We start from the raw sequence: 24,768 nt of genomic DNA on the forward strand, positions 1-24,768 counted from the left end.
AAAAGTTATGAGTGAGCATCAGTGATGTCCAACAGGATCCTCGGGTGTGCGCATGACATTCAGGATGCAGAGGGAGTTAAAAAATAAATAAAATAAAAATATATCTAACATTGTTAGATTCTGTACTGGTTCGTGAATTGACAGTAGCAGGGAGCAGGGAACGGTTCAAAATACATGATAACAATATCTAGCCTAATTCTCACTATAACATCCGTAACCATTTAACAAGATCAATAACCTTAAATGTTTTGGTGACATTTTATATAAAAAAAATCTATATGGAAACACATCTTTATTGTCTTGTCTTGTTTTCGGTTCTCATCTTTTCAATCCATTTAAGTGCCTTGTCTTTAAACATTACCTCATCCTAAAAAAAATGGATCACGTGTTCCAGACTTCATGTTCAAAGCCCCAAGCTTTAATGGTCACTGAACCCAGGAGGTGCCGCTGACCTCTGCACAGCTAAAATGGTCTTGAAAAGAGAATACATATGAAAGGTAAGGATCAGCAATTCATGCAAATGCATGTCTCCCTGAAAGATGAGAAAAAAAAACTGAGATTTTCCAAGATTATCAAATTCCAATCATATAAATTAAACTTAAAGACTATACCGTGATCCTAACACAAACCACCATGATTCCTAAACAAATGGGACTGTAAACTTGTGGTGTTTTGATTAAAAACATTATTCTGAAAGAAAATGTTGCTGATTTATGACCACAAGAGGTCGCTTTAAATTACAACAGCATTATAATAATACATTTATTTCCAATTTTGTATTAGAACTATTAAAGATCATAAATACATACTTTATAGCAATTTTCTTTTACAATGGGTGCTTACAAAAACAGAAAAACAATATGTCTGGAAAAACTGAAGCACATCATTTTGTGCTTCAGTCTGACCAGTTAAAATCTATTCTGTGCCATACATAATATAATAATAAATCAATTTACAATGGTAATAACAAAATTATCACCAGTTTCATAGTACAGAGAAAAACTGAGAAACATTCAAATAAAGGTTATTTACAAAGTGTGGAACAGGGGGACAGTTCTATTTTACCTGTACATTTGAGAAGCATTACTGTATCATCTACGTTAGAGCATAATTCATTTTCCATATACAGACATTCAATCACATTAACTCTTATCACTGTGTCCAGTGGATCTCAAAAGAGAAACTAAATGTCGCTGCCTAACTTAACCAGCAGTCCAAAGAAACAGCCTTATCATGGCCCAAGACAACAAAAAAAGTTATGTACATTTCATATGATACACAAGATGGTATAAATTATTTTTGACAAAATGGCAAAGCAATGACTCCAAACAGAAACAAGAGTTAAGTTCAGTAATGTATAGCCAAGAGGTCTGATGGATTTCCATTCAAAATGTGCAACAAGCAGATAACAAATGGACTGTTACTAATATCACCATTACTCTATTTGAGCAGGTGTGTGTTTACTTTGAGCTATTGTAAGCCACAAGTATAGTGTTTCTTTATTTTGAAAAGTCTATTTATTGGTTCATTTGAAAGTTAAAACTGTCATATTGTCCAGCATTGTTTTAAAGAATACACTTAAGAGAAAAACAGAGTATTTGACATGAATAAAAATAAACATACCAAGATCTCATACAGATTGCACACATTGTGCTTAAGCAGGCATGTTTTAGAAACCTGTACATACAAAGTAATATATCAAAGTTTAATATATTATTTGGCATCACCTGTATGGCAATAATTTGTGCCAGAATGTTGCATTTGTACAGTACCCCATTGTGTATATGATCACATGCATACAGCAAAACAAAAACTGGACTTCAGTGAAATGGGTTGATTCTTTAGGACATAGCATCAAGATACAGAGGTGGGGTCACCAAAACATCCGAGTCTGTAGAAGTACAGTTACACAAACACACCCCTAAGAAAGGCAGTAAAGACACATTTCCTATTTTCTCTATAGCATGGAGAAGTGCAACTTAATTAGAATAATAATAAAAAAATACCGCTGTCAAGTTCACAGTCGCCTGCTGGGCACCAGGGGTATGTTCATCAAGTAAGGGGAGTCCTGATCTTGAGGTCCATCTAAAAGTTTACAAGTTCGTGAGCCACAAACTGTTTCAAGCGCTCCAGGTACTGTCCATACAGCTCTACGTCATTGTGTCCTGCACCCTCCACCCACAGCGGCTCCACCGGCCGCTGGCAACGTTCATACAGGGCCAGCCCATGAGAGAAATCAATCACCTCATCCTCCGTACCATGGATCACCAGCACCGGAGAGGTGACTTTAGAGATTTTATCAATGCTGAAGGGGAAAAAAAATATATATATAAAAACACATGAGTAGAGTGTTCTTTAGTACAATGTTGTTTAACTTAATGTAATCTGTAAATGTATTTCTACATGAGACCAAGTAATAAAAAATAAAAAACCTTAGATATGCAAGGGCTTTTGAATGTCCAGTATGTTTCTCCAGATAGATCACTTTTTTTCCATTGAAGACAAGGAGGGGGGGGCAACTAAAGTACACATTCTTTGTGTTTCTGAATGATTTCATAAGATTTTTACCTTAGTATCTGTATGAAACTTGTACCTTTTTGGTTCATTATAATTTGGATATTGCATTTATCTGCTTTTCAGTTTGCAAAATCTTATAATAATAATAATGCATACACTACCATTCAAAAGTTTGTTGTTAATATTCTTTAATTGTTTTTGTAAGAAGACCTTTATGCTCACCAAGGCTTAATAAAAAAAATTAAAATAAAAAAAAATACAGTAAAATAATAATATTGTAAAACTATTATTAAAATAATTGTTTGCAATTTTCATACATTTTAAAATGTAATTTATTCCTATGATGGCACAGTCAAATTTTCAACAACCGTCAAGAGAAAATTCTTATTAATATCAATGTTAAAAAGAGATTTTTTTTTATAATAATATAAAAGTTTGTTACTTATGATTTTTCCAACTGAATGCATCCTGTTGAATAATCCTGTTGAAGTATTCATTTATTTTAAAAACCTTTCAATTGTAGTGCATAGATAAAATAAACACTGAAATACTTGTTAGAAAAGATTTGTCACTAGAGGGCACACAATAACAACAATGCCTAATGGGCAGAAAACGGATGAACGAGCCAGGTGCCTTCTCTGCAATATGGCTGCTCAGAGCAAAACGTGTAAATGAACAATATTGGTATGAGTTACTAAGAGAATTAGGGCAAAGAATGTGACTGTGGTAAACATGAGAAAACAGGAAAATAAGTAATGTTTAAGGTAAAAGAGATACTCACTTGGGGAATGCATCGAAGCAGTACGTCTTCTTGGTATCAGGAAAAGCCACCCGCATGCCTGAGGTCAGAGGGGAGTGAAGGATGACAGCAGCGCTCTCATACCGAGAGGCCAGATCCACTGAAGGGACCGTACCGATGCTCTGGCCATAAATGATCACATTCTCTGGCCTGATTCCATACCTAGAACACCACATTCAAATGATGAGTTCACACACACCTACACACTCGCAGATGATGCTGCAACCAGAACACAATTATCATATATCAAAGGTACCGGTTGTTTTGTTTAACATGCTTTCAGAACCAGACAAACTGGGAAGTGGTGTTTCGTGGGTTAACATGAATGACTCAATCTTTTGAAACTCTGTTCATATATATTACATAACCTCAACTGTATGACATGCCTTACTCCAAGTATTATTGCTTTTACAAAAAAGCATGGGTGTGAGCCAAAATTTAAGAGCAGATACTAGAACAGAGTCATTAATCAAACCTTCCCTGCAAGTCCAGCTGCTTGAGGTCTAAAGTCTGTTTTATTACATTTCATCAAGTGATTGCTTAAAGGGGAAGCTCACCTAAAAGAAAAGGGGGGAAAAAACTCCTATACTCATTTATTTTTAGATATAAAAATAAAATACAGAATAATAAAATAACAATAAAAAATATTGCAGATTTTCTGTAGATAGTTATTTTTACATACATATCTAATAATTAATTTAAAAATAAACTCAAATCCAAATATGCTAAGTTTGTGTTTATAAACTAAAACTTAAAGACTCATTTTTACACCCTTGCTTTTGAGTGATGCTATGTACAAAACTTTTGATGTTTTTTTTTATATACATATTTATATTTTATTTTATGTTTTATCTCTTTCCCCTTTAATATTTGATCTCTGTTGCTTTTTAGGTAACCTTTTATTGCAAAGCACCTTGGATAAAAAGTGGTTGAGTTAATGTTGTGCTCTATAAATAAATTGACTTGACTTGACTTGACATGACTACGAAAAAATAAATAAATAACATTCTTACTGTCTGTAGTAACAAGCTGTAAAGCACAGACGGTTTCAAGGAATCCAGTGAGAAGAAACTAAGTTTCAGTTCTCATGTTCAGTGATGCTAGCAGGAACATTTGTAATTAAATTATCAAATGGCAATGTGCCTATATCTAATAGAGCTCTGGAAACATTTAGGTTAGTTTTCCTATAGTGAGCGCTGTGTGAACATTCCATGCCTTTTTAAAGCACATGATCCAATAGTCTAGTGCACACTTGACTGCTGTACTGGTGGCAAACAGAAGGTCACTGAACTGGTTTGAAGTTGAATGAAAACTGGAGCAGTGTGACCAAAATAGATATAATTATTTACATCTGATCACAAGAGGACCTCACATGTAGCATTATGAAGTCCACTTCATCCACTCAGTTGCCTGTACAATCATGCCACTCATAATGAGCCACTGAGACCAATACACAAAATAAAATAAAAAAAACAACATCACATGCTTCTACATTACTCTGTGTGGTCATGTGAGAGAAGGTGGAATGTGTTTTGGAGAATGGCAGAAAGGATGTTCAAAAATGAAAGAAAAGAGAAGTGACCAACTCTGACATTCTGTTATTTTCTAATGAACAAGTAAAAGTTTAAGAATGGTTACGCAGCTCTTGGCATTGGCAGCCTGACACGTTTAAATAAAATACATAAAAAGAAATAAAAGAAAGTTCTATAGCACTATTTTTAAGTCTCCAAAAGTCGTAAAACAGATTGTGTGAGGGAAAGACCCAAATTTGACCCACTATAAGTGCACAATGTCTCAGGATGACATCACACTTGGGAGATTTGGTTCAATTAAAATTAACTCTAGTGTGACTTTTCTGTTAGTGCGGTTCATTTGAATAATAGTCAACACTGCCCTATGAAACTTGTACCTGATTCTTCCCATCTCAGGAGCTATGTTCAGTTCTGTACAAGAGTCGGAAACGAGTCCAGAACTAAATGTATCATTTACTTTTTCAGTCCAGTACATTTGGTACATTAACTGTGTGTTAACACATTAAGACTGTTCTTCACACAAACTTATTGACTTGAAGAGATACTTATATTATAGTATATGTCTTTTTTTAGAGCTTGTCAGTCAATAATGACCACATTTTAAAAGACAAACCTATCCCTTAAAGGCCGTGTAGCAGGGTTAAATTTTCAACGAACTTGTGCCATTTGTTTGTTGGTAATAAACATTTAAACTGTTATCCATTGTATTTTATGTTGTTGGGTATCACAAAACAGAATATAATACCAAAAAGTAGGTACTATCTTACAGCGGTTTGCAACGATTCTCCTTTCCCCCACAATGCATTGCATTACGTCACCTTGGGGAGAGAATTTACCAAAGCCCGCCTTGAGAGCATTGAGAGTGACTAGAGCAGGGGTAGGCAAATTCGGTCCTAGAGAGCCGCAGTCCTGCACAGTTCAGCTCCAACCCTGAAGAAAAAAAAAAAAAACACAACAACTCACCTGCCTGTACCTTAGTAATCCTGAATGGATTGATGAGCTTGTTCAGGTGTGTTTGATTAGGGTTGAAGCTCAACTCTGCAGGTCTGCGGCTCTCTAGGACCGAACTTGCCTACCCCTGGACTAGAGAGACGAGTAGTAGACGAGAGTATTCAGATAGCGCAGATTATAGATAAATACATAGATAGATAGATAGATAGACTAGATAGATAGACAGACAGGAAGATTGATAGATATCAACCAATAGCGACCAAAACGCACTCAATTCCCTACAGCACAAGATTTCCAACGCAGTTTCCATGGGACAGCACCGCCCACACAAACACCTGCCAAACACAGCGACACACACGCGACTACGTGTGCAACAACATTTTCACCGGAGGAAGAGATAAACGCTTAGAAACGCCCATATTCTTAGCATGATGCCTTCTATTTCTAGATGACAAAGTTTACCAGTACTACGACACTATGACAAATGTTACCGGTACTTATCTGAATTAACGTCATGATCACTGCCACTAGATATAAAGAAAACGTAGATTTTTCGCTCTGTGCTATTCAATGACAGTAAAATATATATATATATATATATATATATATATATATATATATATATATATATATATATATATATATATATATATATATATATATATATATATATATATATATATTGTGAGTCAACTGCCTCCTCCCTGATTGTCACCGGCACCCCGTCCTAAATCTCCGCCCTTCACCGGGCTCCCGACTGGAGTGGGTGTGTGAGAGGAGGGGCTGGCGGCGTGTGATGGGGCACACCTGAAGCTGTTTAAAAGCCCAACGCACCTCTCCTCAGGAGACCGGTCTCTTCCCCCGTGCATGCACGATGGTGTCCTCGTGGGTCCAGAAAGGGTGCGTTGAGGGACTCCCGCGCCACAAGAGACGTGAGCTGCCGGACCCGCGATCCGGAGGAGAACCGCACCCGTTTACACGGCCGACGGGCCAGGATGCCGGGCCGTCCATCCCCTACCAGCGCCGCGGCCGCCGCCCCTCGCGCCCCGGACCGAGGAGGGGAGCGCGTGCGGCCGCCGGACTCCGCCCCTTACCTGGACCCTTCCTCCATGAACACTGCCCTACCCACACGAACCCTGCAGCACGACGAGGACACCAGATTCCCTGTTATTTTGGACCCTAGATTCCCTGTTTTTTTGGACACTCTTCCCCTTTGGCCACCTTTTATCCCCCATTTTATTTATGATTTCTGTTAATAAAAGCCTCGCCACGCCCACTGTGTCTGTCTTGTGCTCCTCCCGTGACTATATATATATATATATAGACACACACACACAGAACACACACACACACGTGTCGTTATTGTGCACTGCTGACGTAGACTAGCTCCAGTGCTCACTTCATCAACTCTCCACTCATTCTCCTCCACCAATGCATTTAATTGGCTTTGACGGCCATTAGTTCTTGGTAATTCCTCCTTTGCCCTCTTACCTCTGGCAGGTTCAAAATTATATGGCTGTGGGCCATCATACATGTTGGCTCTTGCCACCTCTTCCTGATCCCAGTCAGTCGCCATAGTCCTAATACTAGACTGAGGCTACCTTTCCTCCACTTCTCCACAATGTGACGTCATCCCCAAATTGTAAAAAAAAAACCTTTAAAACCAAAAATTTTAAAAACTGGTCTTTAAGACCATTTTTGAGACATTTTAAAAATGATATACATATCTTGAGTGATGTATGTACTCATTTAATCAACAGTGGTGGTTAACCTCCAACATGGGCTTTAAAGTACATCTTCAGGATTCCAAAAGGACCTGGTGCTTTCAGATCCAGGAGAACGTTGATGGTTTGTGGAATTACTTTTCATCCAGTCAGATTCAGAAAGGGATGGTAGGGCCTCACCAAAGACCTAATGATTGTGCTAATAAACACATATTGAAGAGCCACCCCGCCAATCACATCTTATTTTCATTCATTTCAAGCTGCCATTTCAGTATGTAGGCTATAAAGATAAGAAAATCAAAACAACACTTTTTCCCCATGCCAACATGGGGTTTAAAAAAAAAAAACATGTACCAGATTACCTTTAATAAGTTAATAAAGCAGCTGGCTGAGAACAACTCTAGTGTGATGAAAAAACTGGCCATGTCACTTCCTGGGTAGACGATGTTGCTATGACTGCAGTCAGGCCTGTCCTTCCAGGGCTCACTGGGAATCAGTTGCTAGGCAACCAATCAATATTTGACTTGGAGAACTGGCTGCTGGCTCCGCCCCCCTCACCTCTCAGAGGGAGCTGCGCTCCATGAAAAACTGACACCGAATTCCCACAAGCTTCTTGATTGAGATGCTTTTAGCTCTCAGCCCAAAAATACTCATGAGCACAATTGTCATTATGTGACTTCATGAGGAAGTGGGGCACAGGATCTCTTTCAGTACAGCTGCTACTGCTGGCTGTCGTGGCCTTTCCTTTATGACATCACACTCATCGTTTTTGGAGGAGGAAAACAAAAGCCTTTCCCTGGCTTCTTCCTTCTACTGGAACAGTCTCAGACTTTTGAATGTGGAAGACAATACGTATCACCACCATTTTGCTGTTTTGAAGACAAAACCAGATGGTTCTGTTTGGTATAATTTTGAATGTGCTACCAAGTCTATTTGCAAATACCCATTACAAATGCAACCAAACTAGCTAACTGCAATGACTAGCTGTGATAACAGATGGTCGTATCCAGACCAACGCCTCCGATATGAACCTGGCCCAAGTCAAGTCCTTCAGGCTATGCCATAGCATTGCACTGGAGTTCACCGTGCCATCCACTTTTCTTAGTTATGCTTAACAGATCTTTGCGTGCGTGTGTGTGTGTCAGCCCCACCTGATTTTTCAACACTGACTCACCTGGCTGAGCAGACAAAGGTGTGGCTGCCCTACACTAAGATAACATAAGATACAAACCATCCTGATTCTCGATTAGTGTAGTTTAACAAGGCATTTTGCCTTTAACAGGGACTGCGCTGACTGTGGACTGACACAAACGAAGCTTGATTGGTAAATCACCATGGGTTTATAAAATATTTGTACCTTATTTACTGGTATTGAATATTTAATTGTTTTCACTTGAGTCTGATCATCATCTAATACCATCTCTGTGAAGTTGGAATGAGATAAATATTTATCCTATCAATTTTGTAAATGTAGTTCTTTATCTTTAAATCAAAATGTCATAACCTTATCGTCCAGTAAAATTACATATGCTGGACTTCTCCAATCATTTAGTTCCCCCACAATTGCTTGCATGCAACGCCCACATCTCAAAATCCATTCAACAACCCATATTTAGAACCAAGTCCCCTCTGAAAACTAATAAATGAGAATAATAATCACCAAGTCTCAGTCAAATATTTTTGTACTGCAAGTTGCAACTAATCATTGTGACAACTCATTTTCTATACTGTACAGTAGGGATGGATCTACCTACCTAAAGAGTCCAGTTCCAGCCCTGGTCCAACACAACTGTGTGTAATTATAGAATAAATGTACAGTTAATCTTACATAAATCACAAAATAAACCCAGACAGAGTGATCAGGTCTAAAGTAAACACAAAGGACACAATCGAAACTGGGATCTTTCTACCTGATGTAACAGCTGTTTTTTGTGATTGCAAATCATACTTCACTGGCCACTCAACAAAGGGAAGAGAAAAAAAGCTTTGTTGCACGCCTCGCCGAGTCAATCAGCATGGTCTGATAAGCACTCTCGCCTATTGAGATCAGATGGAGAATTTCCAGACACCTAAAGGCAGGTGCTCTACATGCTAGCTGTTCGGAGGATTATATTTCTGAGTGAAGTTTAACCCATCAAAACCTGAAAAGCAGATGAAAACCCAAACAGCTCACACAAATCACACAGAAAAGTGTGCCTGTGAAAATGCTATATTGTAGCAAAACATTTCAATTTCAAAGCATTCATTTCACAATTTTCCTTCTTATCCATTTGTTTTTAAAAAGACTCTCACGCCACTGCTGAACATCAATTAAGAGATTAGAAGACATGGTATCATATTTGACTGTTAAGATATTTCATAGGCTAGATTTCATAGGATAACTTTTCTTCCCCTAAACAGGATTCTCAAGATTCTTCAATCCTCTTTTTGAGGATGATTTAATAAAAAAAAGCAGGCAGTGCAGACCAGCTCAGACAGAATGAGATTAAAATCCTGATTATCCTCCAGCAATGGTGGGAAAAGCACTGCACACAATGGCGGACGATCAAGCATTTTCTTGAAAAGGACAAAAATGTGTTTCTATGAATAAAGAAAACTAAAATCCCAGCAGGAGCCACTGTTTTACAGGAATAAGAGAAGATTTGAATGGGCCGGCTTACTTAATCCTACTCCTTTTTCAAACACCTTACACAAACATACAAAGGATTAGAGTTGAAAACAGCAAAAGTTAAATTCTTCAGAGTGGCAGACGGATGGGTTTATCTACACTTTCCTCTGAATCGTGTGCTTGAGTGGGATGATCGGGCCTGATGTGTCAAAGTGTGGGAACATTGAAAGTGACCAGAAGAACAGCGTGGGTCTGCTTCATGAGGTACAACCTGACCCTCGGGGATATGACATGTCAAACAGTGTGGACTGGGTTCAAGAGCATCAGCTGTTCCTCATGCATGCATGCACACAAACATGGGCGCAGCAGCAACACAGGCACATGGCTGTTTTACAGACATTCCCAAAACATTCATGTGGTTCCAGGCACAAAGCCTTTTTGTATGTGTTTTCTCTCTTACATGAACGACAATGCTGCAATATCTTGCAGCATTGAAGTATACACAATATACAGAACTAAATTCACATGACCAACAACCACAGAGGACACAGAAAGACATAAGAATCTGGGGCACATGATAAAGCTTGCATGGCCTTGAGAGTTTCTCTAGGTCCACAGTGTCACATACCCAGCTGCCACTGAAGAAGGAAAAAAAAGCATTTCAGTTAGAGTGTGTGTGCTTCCCTTAACTACATGGAAATTAAAACGCCACTTCACAAAATCTAAACACAACCGCAGTCTGAAGTAGACCAAGCGCTAATACACGTGCTAAAACTAAAACACTGACATTGTGAGAGGCACAATTTTCATCCTGTAAGCATTTAAAAGATGCACAGGACATTTGGATGGGGTCTAAGAGGTAGGAGGCAATTTTAAATATATACCGCAAGGGATCCACAAAGACAAAAGGCACAACAGATACCAAAGAGACCATACAAATGTAAAACATTTGAAGCCTGGCCCGTAGAACAAACATCAACACTGACTAGACCAGAAGAAGAGTAATCTATTTTACAGATCCATAAAAAAATTGGGTGGGTTGTATATGTGGAAAACGACATGTTTTTGGTGGTTGGCCATATAATTCACTCTGATTCACACTAAGCACTATTCACATAAAACACTTTCTTGTTATTAAAAAGATACAGGATTGAAAATGGAAAAGAGCACAGGGTCTCCAGAAGCATTTTTTAGGAATCGAACATCTTTTAAGTTGACAAGACATGAATGCTGAAAAACCAGCGAGATGTGGCACAGCACTCAAAGGTGTCCATGATTTGCATGTTGTCTACAAAGAAAAACAAATAAAAACGTACAGTGGAATATGAAAGCACATTCTGTGAGAACCAACCATAAAGGAGCAGATTCTTGAGTTCAAAAACATCTAGGTGGTATGCAATGGAAAAAAATGTAGTGTCTCAAAGTTTTTAAAAGTGGGGCTACAATTATCTTTACACTGCATCTTAAAAACTACACACTCAAAACAACAACAACAACAACACCAACAATGCAAGCCGTGGCTTTAAATGGAAAGAAACTGTCACCATTTTTATAGCACAGCTGTCTAGCAGCAAATAAAGCACTTCACTGAAAATATATCACACATATACTACAATTTAAAAGTTCTTCTATAAAGCAAGGATACATTAATCTGATCAAAAGTATTTTTTTTCTAATGTTACAAAAAAAAAATTCATATAAATGCTGTTCTTTATAACTTTCTATAGTTCAAGGAATCCTGAAAAAAAAATCAGTTTCCACAGATATTACTCAGCAAAACAAAAAAGCTAGATAATATTAAGAAATGTTTTTCACGTGACACTGAAGACTGTAGTAATAGCTGCTAAAAATTCAACTTTGCCCTCACAGGGAAAGAAATCATATATTTTTAAATAAATATTAAAATTTAAAATTGTCTGTAAACTTTTTTCATATACAAGTCACCAAGTCAATATTACTAAACTAGTTGGCTTATGGAACTGCCATTACTCATTCCAGGGTAATATACATACAGTTCAGAACTTTGTAAATACACATTTAAAAAAGAAAAAATATCATCTAAATATTGAGTCACTCTTGGAAGTGTGGTAAGAGGCCTGTGTGACTTCAGAAATGTGTTGTAAGAGACACAAACTGTGGCATAACTGATAAAAACTACTGATAACAACAATAGTAAAAACAGTCTGACTGGACAGACATAAAAAACCCAACAGAAAGCAGAAACTGCTCACCTTGTTCGTAGTGCATGCCAGGCAGCGTCCACATCAGCATACAAATTCTTCTCCGAAGGCTTCCCTGAGCTTGCCCCGTATCCAGAGTAGTCGTAGGAGAACACGTTACAGTTGATGCGGGAGCCCAGGCCGATGTAGAAGCTGCTCATCTGACCCAAGTCAACAGCATTACCATGGGAAAACAATAAGGTGTAGCGAGCGTTGGGAGAGCATCTCACAAACATACAAGCGATTCGGTTCCCTCTAGATGTCCGGGTCATGAAGCACTCAATGGCGTCCTTCTCCCGGACAGAGTACTGCCAATCCGCACGCTCAGAAAGATGGAGGGTCCAGCGGGTGCCGCTCTCATCACACATCATTGTGTAGGTGGGCTCCGGTGGAAGGAAGGCCAGCTTGGAAGCTATTCTGCTCGGGCACGGCGGACAGCAGAAAAGGCCACATAGCTCACTCAAAGACAAGTGATTCATCCTTCACTTGAGAAGAAGAACACAGCAGATTGGCAAATGAGTGGGGTGCAAACAAAGTACAATACAAACAAACAAGTCAGATGTGTTTTAAAGGGATCAAGTCTGTCATTTACTCACCCTGATGTCATTTTAAACCTATATGACATTCTAAGGAACACAAAAGATATTTTGAAAAATGTCAGTGTTTTTTGTCCATACAATTGAAGTCAGTGGGGTCCAGTGTTGTTTTGAACCCCGCCAATTTTCTTTGTTTGGACTAACAGCTAAAACATTATTGAAAATACCTCATTTTTAACAGAACTAGTCAGAGCCAATACAATAGTGGAATTATGTCCTTGAATTATGTCCTGCAGTTTCAAGTAATTCAGTTTTAAATGTGCACTGTTATGGTATACAAAATGCAATCGAAATGGTATCTGGCGTGAAACTAAACAGATTTCATTAACAAAAATGTTTCAATATTCACCCCAGTTCTGCAGACCAGGCAGTTTCTGTCTTAGTGCTAACCAGATGTCATTAATAATGACTCTCAGACTTCACCCTAAGATAGCTTTGACGTGTGTGCTATCAGATCCATTTATATATGAGTCATGGCAGCTGAAAAACACCCTCATTTTTTGGTTTCTTAAAAGAAAATTTGTCAAGAATTCTTTGGAATATCCAGTGTTTTACCAATCTGGAAAGCATACCAGAAATCAACAATCACCGCTTCCTAATATCCCAAAAATGTGTCTAGAAATCACTTCACTTTGGACTCCAAGTAAGTGACATCACACCAATTTAGTACCAAAATAACCATTAACCTCTTAACAGTTTTCTCAACCATCTGGTGGGCCATAGTGATAAAAACAATGTGAATCAGAACCAGATCTGACCTATAATAATCAAACCCCCACCCTCAGATCCATTAAGCAGGAGACAATGTCTCTCACATGTTTGGCTTCCAATAATATTTTTTTCTATTTAAACATAAGAATGGGGGAAGTACAAGAACTGGTTCTTTTATTCACCTTCATATATATATTTATTTATTATTTTATTTTTTCTTTCTCCCCTAAAAGTTTTAAACAATCACTTTGTACACAAATACATATATATTCAAATAAACATTAGATACCAGTTTATATTAAAATAACATATGCATCTATAAAACATTTAAGTATATGATAGCATGATCTACATAGTTATTACGACATGATTTTAAGGTATCAGAGAACGACACAAGCCTCAAGTGAATCAGAAGTGTTTGATTACTGAATTAAGCTTAGTTAACATGTTAATTCCTATAGTCTAGTCGTTGTAACAGCTTAATTAAAAAGGCTTAAGTGAACTATTTGATTAGCATAGGCAGCTAATTAGCTAATTTAAACCATACTCTTACCTTTACTAGAAGGTCCCGAGATCTGGTGAAGTCAACAGTATCAGATGAGTCGAACAGGAGATTCCCTTTAAATGATCACTCTGTCGACTTAGCCAGATCAAGAGTCCCTCAAAAGCTGCCTCTGGTCCGTGCGATCTTGTCAACATGTGGTCAGTGTTTCGTGATCAAACGAGATCAAAGACTGAAGTTGTTGATGCAGGCTCGACGTTATTAAATTTACAAAAAAATTCTAATCAAATTCGTTCGGTAAGGGTGATCTCATCTCACACCAGTGCGTGCCCAAAAGCTGTCTTCAGATTTTCTTGCGGAACGCCGGATATCAACGTCAACAATGAACGTTCTAATGACCAATCAGATTAAGGGATAGATACGCCCGACCAATCACACGCGTCCTCGCTGCACCCGGACGCTTGTCGAAAACACAATAACATTGATTAATGATCTTACCGCTGTTGATCTGTAAATCTACATAATGATAGATTTGTTGAGCTTCCAAGAATTAAATATCACAACTCAACATTTTTAACGTTTGCTGTGTTGAGTGAAGTTAGTAATCTTTCGTTTGAAGTTGAAAAGCAGCCAATTGCTATATACTTCCGCTGTTTTCGCATTGCGTCAAACGCCACTTCAGCGTGTGAAGCCACGCGGTTTCTTATTCGGGTGTTTTAAAACTCACTGTTTATTTACTACATATATTTTAGTGTTAAAATGAGTTCTCAAAAAGGAAATGTTTCCCGATCGCGAGGCCCAAAACACCAGAATGTGACAGCCTTCAAAAATGACAAGTATGGTGCAAGCGCACAAGTTAAGGTAAGCGCTTTATAAAATAAACAGAGTAGAATCTAATTTCCATTTTATATAGTATCAGTTTTGTTTTCTTAAAGTTCATATAGTTGTTTCGGTGTTTAGCTTATTGTTGCATGTGTTTTTGTGTGTAATCGTCCCTTATGGTGTTACCAGAAAGCCAAAGCTATGGTTCATGAAGGTCTGTGCCAGCGCTGCAAAGATGTGCTAGAGTGGAAAGTCAAGTACAACAAATATAAGCTCCTTACACAGCCACGAAAATGGTGAGATGAGGGAGGATTTACTGCATAGCAACTGATAAAAGGCAAAGAAATTCATCAACACATTGAACCCATTTCTTAAATGTCGTTTCTGTGCCTTTTCTAGTGTGAAGTGTCTTCAGAAAACAGTGAAGGATGCCTATCACATCATATGCAAGCCATGTGCACTAAAGCTGGAGCTTTGTTTGAAATGTGGAAAGAAGGAAGACATTGTCATTCCGTAAGTAGACTAGACTCAGGCCTCTTTAGACTGACCATGTACAGATATCTGTAAATAGTTGAGCACGTGTGCCATCTTGTGGACATATGCATTAATGGTAAGTTTACAGCAAAATATTCCTTTATTAATTTATTTCTGGCCACTTTCACTGCTCTGTTATTAAATCAGCTTTGCATAATTAGAGACACTTCTTTAATTAAAATTACCTCGTCATGTATGTGTTGAAGTGTGTTTTACTAGTAACCAAACAATTAAGTTCTTATAATTCACAGGTGTTTTAGTGTATGTCTGGTTTTTGTTTTTAGACTTGACAAGAAGGAAGAAGAGGTAGAGAACGCGAGCGAGTCAAATAAAGAGAAAAGACAGAAAAAAAGAGATGAGGAGGAAGAAGAGGATGAAGATTTTGATGACGTGGGCATTAGCAACGATGACTGTGATAGTGATTTAGAGGCGGAAGGAAATTGACATATGTAGTTTTCTTTATGCATTACCAGCAAACAACTAAACCGAAGAACAACATATCTAGGGAAACCTGAGGCTGGGTATTGGACATGTACTCACCTGTTCACCTGCTGTTAAGTGGGGAAAGACTCCCGGGAGGTGTTTTCCAACTGGCTGTAGTTATTGTTTGTTTTCATCTAGACCCCTAACTGTTATCTTGCAGGAACTGAAACGGTCATTTGCCGAAACCCCCAGTCTTGATTTTTTTTTTTTATCAACAAAACCATTTTGATAACATTCATGTTATTGAGAAGCTGTGTGGATTAAGTGTGTTTTATTATCATATGAAGCACATTTGGTCAGGGGGCTGAAATAGGAAGTACTTATGAAACAGGTCAATTTATTAAAAGACCTACATGCAGATTTTGTATTGCTTAGACAGCTGTCTGTTTAGAAAATACTCAATTACATTCAGTGTTAATTCTACACCTTCCTTGTCCAATTTTCTGTCTTGCTGTCTGTGATTTTGATTAAATCTTTTACAGGTTTTGTTAGAAATATGCTCTTGCACGCCATTATGAACTGATACATGTAATTACGGTGTACTCTTTTTTTTTTTTTTTTTTTTTTTTTTTTTAAATACGTGATTACTGATGTAATTGTGTAACCTTATCCATATCCCACATCAGCAGAAAAGTGTTTTACAAAAAGTAAACTGTATGTAAATATACTGCTAATATAGTTTGCAATACAACAAGCAGATTTGCATCTAACAAGTAATCTTCTCTAATGTAAGTACAGCTAATATAAAGTGGAAGCAACATAGAATATATTTTTGCAGAATATATTTTCTGAAACAAAAGGTATAGTAACACGTTAAATCACCATTTGATCGCAGAAGAAATGATATATGGTCATAGCCAATCTATTTTTTTAGGGAGATCTCTTGTAATGATTAAGGAAATAATCATCTCTTTCACCCTTTGCGCAACATCTGAACCACCTGTGATGCAAAGTCCTGGAGAAGTTTTTAACATGATTGCTAACACAAAAACCAAACACAAACTGTTCTGTGTAAGATTTGAGGAACTGTAACCTTTAATCCTGGATTTTTGACATGCAGCTAATTATGAATCAACCATCTCCTTAACCACACACATCAAAATCATTTTATCCATAGATTTATATATTTGTTTTTATAAAGTAAAATGTAAAGTGAAAATGTGTTTAATGGCTGTCCTCTTTTAAATGAATAAATGTAAAAAATTATCATGATTTTAACAGTAAAGGTCCGTAAAAATGCTACATTGAAAACCTATTAATTTGATGACAGGAAAAAACTAATGGACATTATATGTAATTTTACAGTAAAATACAATTTTTGGAATCGGGAAAACTATTTAGGCAAGTTTATTTATATAGCACATTTCGTACACAATGGTAATTCAAAGTGCTTTACATAAAAGAAAGTAAAATAATCATGAAGAAAAATAACAAAAAAAATAAAACAAGCAATTTTAAAACTTTTAAAATGATTAAAACATTTTAAAAACAGTTAGAAAATGATTTTACATAATATATATATATATATATATATATATATATATATATATATATATATATATATATATATATATAAATAAAATAAGTGAGGGTAAACAGTGAAAATATAGTGCAATCTGTTCAGACATTGCACAGTGCTCATTCAATAAATGCACAGCTAAACAGATGAGTTTTGAGTCTAGATTTAAATGTGACTAGTATAGTGTTTTAGCACATCTGATCTCTTCTGGAAGCTGATTCCAACTGCGGGCAGCATAGTAACTAAAGGGGGACTCCCCTTGTTTTGTGTGAACCCTTGGTATTTCTAACTGACTTGATCCTAGTGATCTGAGTGCTCTGTTAGGTTTATAGGTTAGGTTTATATTTACAGTATCTCAGCCTATGGAAAATCTGCTTGTGAGCTGTGGTTTATTGTGTCTTTCGAATCACCAACTGTTTTTGATGGTTATAAGTGTAAAATCCGTAAAACCTAAAATATTGCTACTTTTTTTCAGCGTGTCGACTATGTCACTGAAGTGCCAGGAAGGAGCTAGTATCTAATCCCAAAGTTAGAAAAGTACCACACACACACACACACACACAAAGTGCAAAACCTACACTAAAGCCACTTTCAGGGGCAGATGTTTTATTTAAAAACACATCTCATAACAGACATGCATCTCAGCGAGATATTATGATATGAATATATATTTAATTTTTCTGACGGAAAATATATGAATATTATATGAAGATGACGCTCTAGCGATGACGTCTTCATACTGATCGTCAACACAGTGTACTTTTACATAGCTATCAAAGTACACTAGCAATGAACTATTTTTAATGTGTTAAAATGTACTTGTAAGAAATACACTAAAAAATTATTCTGTCTATTTTTTCAAAAGTATATATTTTTTAATGCACTAAAAATAAATTTTTAAAAAATAAGGCTTTTAGTTTAATTACACTTAATTACTATTTAAATTAAAACATACTTTTAATTAGAGTATTTATAATGTATTGTTTTTACAGTTGTTTTTAGCACAAAAAATACGAATGTACTACAAATTACTTTCTTGTAATTAAGTGTTTTTTAGTGCACTCAAGTACACTTTATTTTCACCTAGTGAAAATACTAAAGTAGTACTTAAGTGTAATTAAGAAAGTATAAAAAATACCATTGATATTTTAAATTTATTTTTAGTGCATATAAATAAGATATACTATTGAAAAATTACACAGAATAGTTTTATTACTGTATTTCTTGAAAGTACATTTTTAACGCATTAATAATAGTTCATTTTTAGTTCATTGTTAGTGTACTTTTAGATAGTTTAAATTATTTCAACAGAAATATGTTAGAAATGTATTCACAAATGTGCTATTTAAGTACACTATATAAATATACTAAATAGCACTAACACTGAAATTTATTTTAAGTGTAATTAGATAGTTAACCTAATTTAATTTAGTTTACAATATAATAGGTTAAATTAATTGTGCTACTTAAGTATACTTAAATACACTAAATATTAAATTGATATAGTACACATATTCAGAAGTGTTTTGCATTGAAAAAGCATGCAGCGATCACAGCGATTAACAGATGGATTTTCATAAATACAGTATAACTTGTAGGTGCTTATGCTATACTATAAATGCACTACTATCACATTAAATATGTAACTTAAGTGTACTTTTGCTATACAAAATTGCAATATGATTGTTTTCCACATTTATTGTCAATAAAAAGAAAACAGATATTTAAATAGTTTCATAATTTCACAGTAACCAAAAATAATTCACTTAACACTGTCTGTGAGTTAATATTTAGAACAGGCATGACAACTGTATTTTTCTGACGGTTTGCTTTGTATTGCATAACATTTTATGGAAAAAAAACAAACAACTTGCAAGCTTGGAGGATAAGCGAATAGAATAGACGTTATTGTCATTGGTACAACAAAATTTAGGGTGCTTCCACAGAGCCATACCATTGCACCATACAAAATAAAAAAACAAGGAACAACATCCAGATAAGGGCACGAACAGGCTCAGTGAGCAATATGCATATCTCTCATTCATGTGTCAGTTCATATTTAATCTCTCTCTATATTATTTGGGAGTGGAATAACATAGTTTTTGGCTTTTGCTTCTATCAAAACACATTTTCTGTAAAACAGATCAGTGGGAACTGCACATACATTGTTGGACTGCAACACCTCAGAAACAAAATATGAAGTAATGTTTAGCTCACTGTCCCTGCAGAGCAGTTTACCGGTATTCTTGAGCTCCCTAACCAATACACCGTGCATTGATACATGGTGTAATCTGAATACTAACATGCTAAGAATCCATCCATTAATTCTACTGTTGAGTTTATCCTTTTTTTAAGGTTTGTGTAACTGCTTGAATGGTACAGTATTCCTTTTACGATGAAACGATGATAAAATACACATTGACTGACTGTAACACCCAGCAAATTTTTGACAGCAGATGATTGGGATGGTGATAGTGTACCATGACAGGGTTTGCCAAAAACCCTGACATTTTCATTGAGGCTGGCTGAATTACAAGAATGTAAATGGCTGCTTTGTAAACCAGCAAAAATCTTTTTATCACCATCATTTGCATCTGCCATCACCTTTTCAGCTTTCTGCGTTAGACTCCTCCAGCAAAGAAACCTTCTAACAATTTGTTCAGGAACATGGGTGGTTCCATGGAAGTACTTTAACAGAGTGCCATTAAATGATTCAAAGGAAAAGGTTGATGTGGCCCACAGAGGCCCCCAGTTCCTTACACTTGTTGTAATGTGTGTCAGTAGATGAACATTAAAAGTCATATTTGCTGCTCCATATAACTTCTCAAACTGCAAAGTGAACTTTCGGAGAGCTCTTTCTGCTACATCAATATCACAGCGTTTCACTTTTTCTCCCAACAGAATGTGCATAGCAAACACAAACAGAAAAAGGTGGTTCCAGAATTTCCTCAGTAAAACCCCATTCAGAAGAGGCAGGGCATAGAATAAGAGGAATGACCTCCACTCTGATGCCTTCCAGTACTTTCTGTCTGCCACAGACCGTGGTACTCTGATTATCTCAACAGGTGGTTTGATTGTAACTAGCTCTTTGTCTAGAAGGTCTAGAAGGCTAGTTGCCTTGTAACCCCAAGGCAGACAGAGTTTTGATACTCTGGAACAAATCCATTTATCATTTGAAAGTTTTCCAGTCTCATTAAAGGTGAAGGTCCTTTTACTCCCATTACAGTTTTCTCAAGTTTTGCGGCCAATGCGTGATCAAAGTGCTCTACTTCAGTTCTAAGTTTTGGCAAAGGGTCTTTATTTGTGTAGGGACCTCCTCCAACATGGTAGCAAAAGTCACACCCATAAAAACCATTGAACTGTTTAGTGTTCCTTAGAAGTGGGCGGGCGACTGAATCAGAACTACATATGAGAGCAAAAACCTTGGAAGTGTGCTCTATGTTTGCTCAATCTTTCCAGTTAATTCCATCTTTCTGTAGAATTGACAGTTCATCTACGAATGGCTTCAAAAATGTGAGCATAAAGGGCTTTTTTCCCCCAAACCAAAGACATGGAATGCAGATATTTGCCTTTCGTTCTCTAGGCTCAAGCTCTATTACTTGGCACTGTATGGGCCAGATCTGGTACTTGGAGCTCCTGAACAGTGGGATTCCATCACAGTTCCAAATTAAAGATATGTCATCTTCACCCATTGCAACAGATTCCTTAAGTTTTTGATACTCATCTCCACATTGGATGTCTGAAATTGTTTCTGAATTCAGCCAATCTTTTTGTTAGTTTTTCCACAAGCAATGTTTTGATCTGTGAGGCCAAACTAAGAACCAGGAAAAAGCATCCACTTTTAAGAGAGCTGTCTGAATCAGTTACTGTGTCACTGTAGCTCACCAGTATTTTTCCCTAAGTAGTTTTCACATGTTGGACAGTAGAAATGGGGTTCAGAATTTCCATACTGACCATAAGCTTTTCGGAAAAGATATGTGGTCACTGGTACAATGCCTGGAAAATGCTCATTGAAAATTTTCAGTAGATGGTCCAGTGAAACAGCTGTAAGATTGTGCCTTAAAGGACATAAGCAACAGTAAACTTTGTCCTTTTGTCAGAGGTGCGCCGGGATACACAGGATCATCGCCATCTGTTAATGGGCCTGTCTGATGACATAATCATAATAGTAATTATTGTAAAAAGTAACCTATAGCAAAAGAAACATGGTGTATAGAAAGCATACAAAAACACAAGCTACTAACCTTTCGTTTGGGTCTTGCTGGTCAGGAGTTGGAAAAGTCATGTTCTCTTCTGGTTGTGTCCAGGATATGTCCTGCCATACCTAAAAAATAACATAGATAACTGATTTTACTTTGGTGGGTTTTTTTTGGTGTCACGGCCACTCCTCTGCATTGCAGGTGCGGTTCCTCCTGCAGGAAGAAGAGGGTCGATAGTGATTGGAGCCACCTGGGTTCAGGGTATTGAAGCTGCTCGTCTCTTTTCTTTATGGGAGGATGGGCAATTGAGATAGTTCTTGTAACTCCCTCGGTCTCGGCACTTAAAATAATTCTGTAATAAACAATGCAATGTTAGCTTTAAAAATAATAATAATACGTTGTCGTTAAACCTAGCAGGAATTTATTTTTTTATTTTTTTTACCTCAGATTCTGTTATCCGTCGATATTTCGTGGCCTTTGATGGTTGTCTCAAATCATGAAGTACATGTTCTTTATATCTTCTTTTGTGCGCCATCATTGCATATTTGGTTGATTACTATTCTATTTTATGCTTTTTTTTAAAAACTGCACACATCACCATTGAATAGTTTGTGACACTCTGAGCGGGCTTTATCCTCAAATCAAACGTTTTTATTTTATTTTTTAAATAAGTCGTAGCCAATCAGACGTCTATAACAATTTCGGCCAATCACAATTGGGCCACAGTCCGTTACACTGGCGCGAAATGTATGAAGATGGCGAACGTCAAGGCAGCAGGAGCTAACGTTAGCGCTCCACCAAGAGTAAGTATAAGTAGTTGAATTTGATAACATGCACGAACTATTAATGATTAAATGCAGTTTAGTACTGACGTTTGTTCAGTAAGTTAGATAAATACTTAATCCATCTTCAGTAATTTTGGTTCACATGTTAAAATGACTGTCAAAATGAGTGTGACTTAAAGATGCTGCAGCCAGATAACTTTATTACAACATGACATTATATATATATATATATATATATATATATATATATATATATATATATATATATATATATATATATATATATATATTTATAACGTTAATATCCCCTTGTCTGTCTTGATATGACAGAAACGTTTCAGAACGCTGGCCCCTCTTTGCCATAAGGGAGGGGTCGTAACGTAGGCTAATCGACAAGGAATGCTTTTTACATTTGATTTTTTAAAATACAATCACGGTTTTGTTTCCAAAATGCAAACTCAAGTTTTTGTTTGCAAGTGAAAATGTATTAAGAATGCTGTGCAATGTGTTTTTGTCTTTGTTCTAGAAAAAAATACTTTAGAAAGTTCTGATGACGAAACAGACATTGAGATGAAGCGACAATATGAAAAAGCAAAAGTAAGTATTTACTGTAATATTGCTCAAAAAATATATTTTTTAACTAATATATAATTGCCCTAATGTTTATGATTTTGCAGTCCTAGGATAAAATGTCCTCTTAATGATTATTAAAGAGATATAAAAATATGAAAGATGTATGGTATTGTTTAAATATCAGTGGTTTGTATACAGATGTCCTGTTGGCCCTTCCGTTTTTATTTTACCTTTATTTAACAAGAAAAGTCCAATTGAGTTAAAATAACTCTTCTCACAGGGAGTCCTGGCCAAGACAAGGCGGCCAAAAAAGTTGCAAATTAACAACATAAAAAAAGACAGGACAAAAATTACAATACACAGCAAAGCTCTATGTATACAATACACATTTAACTTAAGTAAAAACAAACCTATAATTTAAATAGTAACTAGTTAAAACAAGTACACCGTTCATTCAGAGATGTCTTTAAGGGGTTTTAAAAGTACTAATAGATTGAAGTGATTCTAAATTTAAGGTGTTTTGAAGTTCATTCCAGACACTTGGTGCATATAATGAAAAAGCTTTTTTTCCAAGTTCTTTTTTTGTTAATGGAATAACTAATAACAGTTTTTTTGAAATGTAAAGGGGTAATTTACCCATTAGTGCTTTAAAAGTAAAAATTAACAGGTGGAATTTTCTTCTAAGAGAAAGAGGGAAGGCCATTGTACAGTTTCATACAGAGTGCAGTGGTGAGTCCTAGCTACCTACATCTGTAATGAAACGAAAGGCAGAGTGATATAGTACATCTGATTTTTTTAATAAAAATGATGTAGAATGCATATAAATTAAATCACCATAATGATTTATGTTAGTTGTTTTGCACTAATGATAGTTGTTTTGTATGTTGTATATAACTGAGTTTTTATTTGGTCCAGAGACAAAAAAAAGTTGCAAAAGAGAGGATCCTCACTCAGTTGAAGGATACACTGAGGAAACCAGTCCACTCCACTCCATGCAGAACCAATCCATTACATAGTGAGGAGGAAGTTGAATCCGAAACGGTGGACACAAACGTGGATTTGTTCAATTATCCAGGGAATTCTCAATCAACCGTATGTCGTTTCAAACCCTAAGCAATGAACACAAACTTTTGGACTGCGTAGTCAACCTAATGTATTTTTAAAAGTAATGTTTTGGCAGATAATACAAATTATAAGATCTATGGTATTGTTTAAATGTTATTTGTTTATAGACTATATACAGATGTTCAGTTGTCGCTGTTTTTTATGTTGTATATAACTGAGTTTTTATTTCTTGTTGACTTCGAATCAGAAACAAAAAAAGGTTGGAAAGGAGAGGGTCCTCACTCAGTTGAAGGATACACTGAGGAAACCACTCCACTCTGATCCACGCAGAACCAATCCATTACATAGTGAGGAGGAAGTTGAATCCGAAACCGTGGACACAAATGTGGATTTGTTTGATTACCCAGAGATTTCTCAACCAATAGTATGTCGTTTCAAACCCTAAGAAAGGAACATAAACTTTTGGACTGCGTAATAGCAACCTAATGTTTTTTTATTAGTAATAAGCAGATACTACAAATTATAAGATCTATGGTATTGTTTAAACATCAGTTGTTCATAGACTTTTTATACAGATGTCCAGTTGTTTTATATGTTGTATTTTATTGAGTTTTTATTTCTTTTTGAAT

General features: G+C 36.4%; 2 protein-coding genes across 3 annotated transcripts; one reads left to right on the plus strand and one right to left on the minus strand.

Moving 5' to 3' along the window:
- Positions 1-209: 209 nt before the first annotated feature.
- LOC113091301 (alpha/beta hydrolase domain-containing protein 17B-like) lies at positions 210-14,500 on the minus strand. Of its 2 annotated transcripts, none has more exons than XM_026256726.1 (4): positions 14,211-14,500; positions 12,363-12,830; positions 3,299-3,478; positions 210-2,305 (listed from the first exon to the last, which is right to left on the minus strand). In XM_026256726.1, exons 2-4 carry the CDS (start codon positions 12,827-12,829, stop codon positions 2,086-2,088), a joined length of 867 nt encoding a protein of 288 aa, XP_026112511.1. In that variant the 5' UTR covers position 12,830; positions 14,211-14,500; the 3' UTR covers positions 210-2,085. The 2 variants fall into 2 exon arrangements, with proteins under 2 accessions (XP_026112511.1, XP_026112510.1); XM_026256725.1 differs by having other exon boundaries at positions 212-2,305; positions 12,363-12,835; positions 14,211-14,499.
- Positions 14,501-14,640: 140 nt separating this feature from the next.
- LOC113091303 (uncharacterized protein C9orf85 homolog) lies at positions 14,641-16,421 on the plus strand. Its single transcript, XM_026256727.1, has 4 exons — positions 14,641-15,020; positions 15,171-15,277; positions 15,381-15,494; positions 15,800-16,421. The coding sequence occupies exons 1-4, from the start codon at positions 14,919-14,921 to the stop codon at positions 15,957-15,959; spliced, it is 483 nt and encodes a 160-aa protein (XP_026112512.1). The 5' UTR covers positions 14,641-14,918; the 3' UTR covers positions 15,960-16,421.
- Positions 16,422-24,768: the final 8,347 nt, after the last annotated feature.

This window comes from Carassius auratus, unplaced genomic scaffold (genome assembly GCF_003368295.1).
Source record: "Carassius auratus strain Wakin unplaced genomic scaffold, ASM336829v1 scaf_tig00214183_4049273_7079891, whole genome shotgun sequence".
Taxonomy (NCBI): domain Eukaryota; kingdom Metazoa; phylum Chordata; class Actinopteri; order Cypriniformes; family Cyprinidae; genus Carassius; species Carassius auratus.